This window comes from Olea europaea, unplaced genomic scaffold (genome assembly GCF_002742605.1).
Source record: "Olea europaea var. sylvestris unplaced genomic scaffold, O_europaea_v1 scaffold1067, whole genome shotgun sequence".
Lineage (NCBI taxonomy): Eukaryota > Viridiplantae > Streptophyta > Magnoliopsida > Lamiales > Oleaceae > Olea > Olea europaea.
The window spans coordinates 233,756-242,432 of NW_019228021.1; the positions used below are offsets into that span (position 1 = coordinate 233,756).

General features: G+C 35.7%; 1 protein-coding gene across 1 annotated transcript; it reads right to left on the bottom strand.

The window, feature by feature from the left end:
• Nucleotides 1–5,413: 5,413 nt before the first annotated feature.
• On the bottom strand, nt 5,414–8,630 carry LOC111373070 (protein argonaute 5-like; the record flags this gene model as incomplete). The annotated part of the gene is made up of 14 exons (XM_022995540.1): nt 5,414–5,737; nt 5,847–5,878; nt 5,981–6,075; nt 6,235–6,308; nt 6,395–6,530; nt 6,641–6,704; nt 6,793–6,858; nt 6,930–7,069; nt 7,148–7,285; nt 7,404–7,525; nt 7,601–7,772; nt 7,865–7,987; nt 8,326–8,397; nt 8,483–8,630. Coding segments are annotated over 14 exons (1,564 nt in total), but the record flags the coding sequence as incomplete, so codon positions are not given.
• Nucleotides 8,631–8,677: the final 47 nt, after the last annotated feature.

Sequence of the window (8,677 nt, forward strand, 5' to 3'; positions counted from 1 at the left end):
TGCCATCTTCTTCCACCCACCCCATACCCCACACACACTGCCAGCACCGCGACACCATAGTTAACAAGAGAGAAACTTTATACTTTATTTTTAAATTCGACCTCACGTGAAAATGAGTTGTGGATAAGGTGAAGATAGGAGACCGATGTCTTCATTTTTAGAATTATGTCCTTATTTTTATTAGTAGGTGTTGTTCCGTATCACTTGAGCTCTTGTTTGATTTCGTAAAAAAATATTATTTTTTATTTATTAAATTTTGTTCAAAGTTGATTAAAAGTGTGATTGAAAAATTGATAAAAAGTTATAGTTTTCATAAAATATGTGGTTAAAATATTTTTTTAAGTTTTCACTTAAATTTTTATCAACTTTTTTAACTAATTCAAACAAGTTCTATGTCTAGGGTGTCTTTCTACATCATCTAAGAGTTCAGGGACTAATGGGGTTTTCCACCAGTAGTGTTAAACTTTTTAAATTTTTAATAGCAGAGTTAATTTTAAGATTGAAGAATTAATAAAAATGCTAGAGATAAAAAAATTATTTAAAAAAAAAAAATCAGAATTATCTTTGATTACAATAGCCGCCAAATTAGGGTTTCCAATCCCCACTTTTTGTAATTAATCGTGGAGAATATACTGTGTACTCCTAATCCTGTCCAATTTAATCTCTTGATGGCAAGTTCCATATATAAATACTACAATGAATTCAAAAGAATTATTATTATTATTTTTTTTTATCACAAGAAAGACACACACTATTAAAGGAATAAATCTCCATATATTAGCATAGAAGGAAATTTCCATCTGTAATGATTTGTAATTATCTTTGTCATATTATTGTTTATTCCATTCCTTGTGTAATTGACTAGATAGCAATATATATGTAGAGTTCCCGTACTGATTTGTGTTCTATTCAGAAGCAATAAAGAAACGTTCCCAAAACCAAAATTTAACTTGCACACGAAGCAAATATCTTCCTCCGTCTCTTGATGGAAGAACAATTTGTAGAGAAGAAAAATATGAGTTTGAATGAACTACCAACCGACTTATTAGTTGACGTGCTATCCAGACTCCCTGACAAGTCTCTTTGCAGGTTCACCTGTGTTTCCAAAGAATGGCACAGCTTGATATCTTCTCCTCATCCTGGCTTTGTCAAAGCTTTGCGCCACCAACGACTTCATCGAAAACCTTATCTATATATTTGGCACTGTAGTCTTTCCGACCGATATGTTGATTGGAATGTGGTAAAATTCTCTGTTCGCATATCCATCGTGGATGCAGTTAACGAAAGGATTCAGGAAAATTACTGTCTCCCTATGAAGGATAATTGTATTGATACCGTAATCTCGTGTCATAATCTTGTATGTTTGGTTCAACTAAATATTTCTATTTGTAATCTGAGCACCCAAGAGAAAGCAATTCTTCCTGATCCTGATCATCTTCGTCGTGTAGGTATAGGTTTAGGGTACTCATCTGTTGCAGGAGAATTCAAAATTGTTCGGTGGTTCACACAGTATTTCAGAATGAGTATGGGGTGTGAACTTTTCAGTCTAACTGATCGTCTAAAATTCAAATCAGATTCGTGGAGATTGATTGAAACACGTCCTTTTGAAAAACTTAGCATCACTTCTGTGTTTGTTAATGGAGTGATTTTTTGGCAGATAAATAACCCAACGTTAAGGAATTGTTTTGAAACCAGTTCTATTCTTGCCTTGGATTTGGATGAGGAAGAATCCCAAATCATTTCATGCCCAAAGCTCGGTCCTGATACCGTTGCCTACTTGGTAGAGTTAAAGGAGTGTTTATGTTTGGCACACTGTTCCAATGAAAAGGCAATTGTGAAAATTTGGAGGCTGGAAGACCCAAAAAATAGTTTGTGGGTTTCAGAATATTACATCAATTTTTCATCTATATGCAACGCCATTGTGCCACTAACAAGTGTATTGGCTGGTCATGTTGAAGAGCTGGTTTTTATTCCAAAACTAGGCAAAGGTCTCCTCTATTATAATGTAGAATCCGGTACGATGAGAAAACCTGAAAACTTGGAGAATTTTACACTGCATTGGTGTGAATTTCCTTGTGTTTTGAAGAATATGGAGCTCTAAATGATGACTGCTTTCTGAGAAATTAGTAATTTTATTCCATTTATCTTTTATACATATTGATATGATTGGTGACCATTATGCACTCTGCGCATGTATATCTAAGGTCTCTGCTGTAATTTGTTCCATTCATTAAGCTTGGATGTTTCTTGTTGACCTCATTTTTTGAAAGAATGTGGCCAACATGTGTGGCGCCCACTTGTGAACACGTAAGTGGATTTTAATACGTGATCACGAGTTTCGAACCAATAGTAATCCGAAAGCATGAATATAGGGGTAGTTATACGTCATAAACCAAATGCATTAGAATTCCGGTGTTCACATTGCGAGACAATTCCCAACTCTGTTTCGCAAACTCGCTTGATCTGACCTGAAAAACAAAATACCACAATTCAAGATAATGAATCGCTTTAGAAATTTTGAATCCGCGAAACATTTAACTCCATATTTCGTCTCGGTAAATTAAAAACTTGCACTCAAAAAGATCAAAAAGATATCCGTGAAAAGGTTTGCACGAACCTATTACTGCTTCCCAGATCACCCAGCAAAACTTCCAAACACTTTAAAGTTATTAAATAAAGTGCTCTCTATTTCTACCTCCAGTGAAAGGTTGCCCTTCAGAACTTCGTTCCGGTCACGAAACGCAATGGAAAATGGAAAATATCATGTCTCAGTGGATCTTTGGAATCGGTAATTGCGACGGAAATAGGTACCCAATCCACCCCAGCTCAAACTCGGGTCAAGATTTTATCCGAAGCACTACCCTTTATTCAGAAATTCCCTGGCAAGACTATAGTAGTTAAATATGGGGGAGCTGCAATGCAGTCTGTGGCACTCCAGGCTTCTGTCATTGCCGACATTGTCCTTGTAACATCCCAAAATTTTTGATAAAAATTTATTTAATATCTATATTATATTATTTCAAAAGTTGAGGGACTAAGAGGTAATATATTTTAAATTATTATACTTTGAGTCAAAATTAAATTTCGATAGAGTAAAAATAAGTATATTAATATTATACTCGTTGGATAGCTAGTATTTAATTATGAATTTTAGGCTCGAGAAATAGTCGATTTGGATAACCCAGCACCAAGAAATTTCGATTTGAAGAAATTGGTTTTCAAATTCAATTAAAACTTGGAAGGAAGATGTGATGTTGACATGTGTACATGGAATTGTCTTGATTTTGTATGGTGTGTACGTATAGAAATAGTTATGAATAAAAAAGAAGTAGGTTTATTTTAATAATTATTTGCTTTGATTTTGGAGAAAAAGAAGGGTAGGTTTTCTTGATTTTAGGGATTGGTTATTTTAGTATTATTTAATTACTTGACTTTATGAGTTGATAGACTCCAAGTGATGTTTAGATAAGGGAAAAATAACTGTAGATTATACTGGATTGAGGCATTTTACGGGAAAAGCCGTCATGGAATAATGAAACAAGATTAAATAGAATTAAGAATTAATATAATTCCCTTTAATTAAATATTCTAGGCAGTGCTGACTAATTAGACTACCTTTTGTTTAAACATAATATTTATTAAAATAAGATAGAATTTTAATTATTTCGGAGCATTTATTTTGGAAGATAAACTATATTATAATAGAAAAGTGATGGCAAATAAATTTTCTATTTGTAAATATAGTATTATAGATAGTCTCAAATTTTTTGATAACAACAAAAAAGGCCTAGTACAAATCAAGTAAAAATCTTTTGGTTAGGATAAGACATATCTTCTACTCTAGTCTACACCTATAAATAGTATGCTAGAATCCCACATTTTACCACACCAAAAATTCACACGTGAAATAGAGAAAGAGAAAGATAAAAGAGAGAGAAAGGAGAGAAAAAAGGAAGACAGAAAGCAGCATTAGAAATAGAATTTCATACATCGAGTATTTTAATCACATACTTTCAAAGCGGAGGAACGATTTTCAACATACTGTAGATTCAACGAGGTAAGATACATTTATGTGCAAAGTGTTTACGTTTCCTTATGCTCTTATATGCAATTAAATATACATGGAATGCTAGTGGACCTTCGGGTTCTAGAGAAAGAGATATGAAATTTCTACATGAAAATTAAGAGGACCTAAGATGGGTGTATCGCTTGGTCACCGATATACTCCATAAGAGAAGAGCGGTATGAAGTGTATTATTTATTTGTTATATACCTGTGTATGGAAATTTGCACGTATCTTACTGGGTATTTTTAATACTCACTCTTACATTAATTTTTCAGATTAGTTCGGGTCGATTGGAACAGTGGAGAATTGGTGATGCGGACTGCCAAGTGGATAAAGAATAGAGAAAAAGAAATAAGTTTGCCATTTTAAATTTAGCAATTTGTTTATTTTAATTTAGAACGCATTATTTGAATTACTTAGGAGTTTATGTTTATGGTTAGATACGCTTTCAATAATTTTAATTTAAACGTTACAATTATTTGTTTATTGAAGAATTTTATATAGTTCCGCATTTTTTTATTAAAGAAAAATGAGTTTTCGTAACGTTCCCGTCCTACAAAAAAAAAAAATGGGGCGTTACGGTCCTCCTCTCATGCGTCGGCCTTCGCATTGTCTTTGTGCATGGTGGTGGGCCAGAGATCAACCAGTGGCTGGGAAAACTCAGCATCAAGCCGAATTTCCTCAATGGCCTTTGAGTCACTGATGCCACCACCATGGAAATTGTGTCAATGGTGTTGGTTGGTAAAGTGAATAAAAATCTCGCTGCTTTGATCAATAAAGCCGGTGCAATTGCAGTCGGCTTATCTGGAATTGATGGAAGGATTTTGACAGCCGACCGTCTCCCAATGCTGCGCAGCTTGGTTTTGTGGGGGACATTGCCAATGTCGAGCCCTCTATAATCCTGCCACTTGTGGATAATAACCATATCCCAGTGATTGCCTCTGTAGCAGCTGATGCAACAGGGCAGCCATATAATATTAATGCAGACACGGCTGCTGGCGAGCTTGCAGCAGCTTTGGGTGCGGCAAAGTTGATTCTATTGACAAACGTTGCTGGGATACTTGAGGATCGCGATGATCCTGGAAGCTTGGTGAAGGAGATTGATATCAAAGGGGTGAAGAAGATGGTGGAGGACGGGACGATTGCAGGTGGGATGATCCCCAAGGTGAACTGTTGTGTGAGGTCTCTAGCTCAAGACGTTAGGACAGCTAGTATTATTGATGGGCGGCTGGAGCATTCACTACTTCTTGAGATTCTCACTGATGAAGTGGCTGGAATGATGATCACTGGGTAAACTACTTCCAATAAGTTGTACGCAATTAGATTCTCAAAATAAATTGTTTTGGCTATTTACTTGTGCTTGTAAGTTGACAGTAAATCAACGTTTCTGTGACGTAGTCATCCATTCTTGTACTTGGGATTTAGCATGTATTCGAGTAACCTATTCTTGAGAAACTATTAGCCAAAAAAATAAAAAATAAAGTGCTCTCTAGCAATAAAACATCACGTCCTTGACATTATCCTTAATTGCAGGAAGTGAGCGAACCTCCAAATTCTTCTCCCTTGTTGCCATGTCTCTTCCAGGAGCAGATCCACTGTTAGAGAGCTCACCACCTTCGACATAGTATCGAGCACGAAATGCAGCCAAATGGGCATAATAAACAGGAGGAACTACACAATAACCCAGATAAATATAAGCAAACTAAAATCTTGATCTTAACAAATCTCGTCTGTAATAAAACCGAGTAAAATGAACACAATGAAAAGAGGCTTAACTAACCTATAGAGACCGATCGAGTACACCTAGCATACCTGAAAGAGTGAGAGTTCAAGTAAGTAATGAACCAAGTAAAGCTCTTCATTCATAAAACTAAAAATTAAATTTCATTACAAAGATAGGCAGTGTAATCTTACGTATAACACAAACTGTTGGTTAACAGCTGCAGACCATCAGCACTGAATTTGTTCTCATCAAACAGCACATGGTAATGTGTGGGGCGGCTAGTTCCCTGTTCGACGTATAAAAGTATATCAGAAATCTAAAGCAAAGCATCAATACATATCCTATTAAAGATAATCTACGCTCTATATGCATTTTTTACAAAGTAAATGCACGTATATACAAAGATAATGCCTGCAAACTGACTAAACAGCATGAATCGAAGTACCTGAGTCCCAGCATGGCTACAGAGGTAGAAATCAAACCCGCTGGGGTGGCATATCTTGGTATCAATGACAGTACCTGATTATCGAAGTAAACCACATGATCAAATACAGGAAAAACAAGTGACAGATGCTGCTCCGTGTATGAACCAAAAAATTTCATACCTGGCAAAATGTTTCCACTCTTGTCTGTTGTATTTCGATCCCCATGATTGGCAGGGAAGAAACGTGTATGGTGCCTTTTTTGAACCACAACAAAGGTAACAGTTGGTAGGTAATGTTCATCAATTGAAAAACAAGCCTGAAGAAAGCTCCAATTGAGATACAATATGGTAAGGAACACATCACGTAAACTAAATACTTTTAAAGTTAAAAGAAAAAAATGGATAAGGAAACCTAAAGATCACATACCCTCCGGATTGCATTCATTTCATGCAAAAGAACTTGGTAAAACTGCTGTTCACCAACTCCATCACTGTCATTCAAAAAATATCAGCATTACATTTCACAGCATGTGTAGCAAAACACAGAAACAATTGAAAGAATGGTTTAAGTCTATTAACCGGTAGAAGATAATTCTCTGAGGCAGATTACCAACAGAATCTTTGAATGCAATCAACAGTTCCCTACAAAATAGAAGTGAATGGTAAGAGAGGAAGAGGAAAAACATTAGACTTAAGAGGTAATGTTAAGGGTCCTTATCATGCCACCATGAACAATGCCTCCATTAGGACCTTCAGTTGTTTTGTAGAGATCTTGTATGATCTCTTCCCGAGGAGATTGTGCAGAAACCAACCCTCTGTACTTTGTTGCTCCTGGCCAGTCGACTGAAGCCACTACCTGTAAATAATACGGTCTCAACTCTTATCTTTCCTTTTCAAAAGAGGGGAGGAGCAATAGAGAGAAGTTTCAACATACTGCAGCAATGGAAGGGCTGGAATCCTCCCCTAGTTGAGGATGAGTTACATCTGCCCCAAATATGATTGTAGGGATATCAGTTAGAGAAGGCATTCTTTTTTCAAAAGCCTGCTCCAGAATAGTATTTCGGCCACCAACCTAGTTGGAAATTTAACCATGAAAAAAAAAATAGAGAAGACAAGGAGCAATTTATTTAGAGTAGGAAGGAAATTGAAGATCGAAGTAGACTATTTGGGCACATGATATCCTAGCAAACCTTCACATTGACTTTTAGAGGAACATTCTCAAGATATATTTTAGTGTAACTAGATGCTTTACTGGGCTGACAACATTGCGAGACAATTCCCAACTCTGTTTCGCAAACTCGCTTGATCTGACCTGAAAAACAAAATACCACAATTCAAGATAATGAATCGCTTTAGAAATTTTGAATCCGAAAGGTTTATAGCTAACCATAAGACCCCCTGACATCAGGTAAAACGACTATTAGCAACTGAAGTTGTTTCCCGGTCAGTTTCAAGCTTGCCAGTCTAGTTAAAGAATCATTGTGCAAATCAAAGAGAGCCTTCTCTATCTCACGAGAATTAGCAGATCGAATAGGAACCAAAGGTCTTCGATTAAATTCCTAAAAGCAAGCACAAGATTCTGTAACTAACATTTGAAGTGCAGTGAATGCTTGTCAAAGCACAACTCAATGCAAAGATTAAAAGGCCATACCATCCCTTTACTATTACACATGTCAATTAATTCATTGCAGAACCTGTCTACATCAAGAATATTGGAACTCCGCGAAAAGTTAATGCATGTCCAGAATTCCACTTTGCCAGCATTAATCATTTTCTAAACAAGAACACAAATGTTTTCATTGAAGACAACTTTAACAACAGAAAAAAAATAAAAATAAAAATAATATTCAGAAAGTGAAACTCAACAACATCTACAAATTATAATTCAACGTGAAGTCAGACGTGAGATAATGTAGGGTAATGAATTAATAATTTTAAATAATTTGTATTGGAAAGGAAACAATACGTTTAAGAGGCAACGTGCTCATTCAATTCACTTATTGAACTTTCATTACGTGAATAAAGAATCAAATCGAACTATGCTTCTAAAGATATCTATGCTGACAGGGTTAAAACAGCCTGAAAACACATCATTCAGCTAAGAACAGTCACCTTGTTAATCATATTCCATACTCCTACTCTTGGCTCAACACGAGATTCACGTCCAGTCTCATGATATTTCAACTGACATCCGAAGTAGCAGAATGTCAGAAGTCGCAGAAGAAGCATAATTAAAGTAATTCAGTAAACAAATATTGACAAAATTTACCACTGGGGCTGGCAAGACCCTTGCTTCAATGGATGAGAGTTTAGGCCAAACCTGAATCCCAAACTCTTTGTTCACAAGCATGTCACCATTGTAATTGTTAGAGTTAACCACATACACATAAACCAAATTATTATAAAACAAATAGTTGCTTTGTCTAAATAATTGTTAAGATATAGCTATAAAGAAATAAATGAG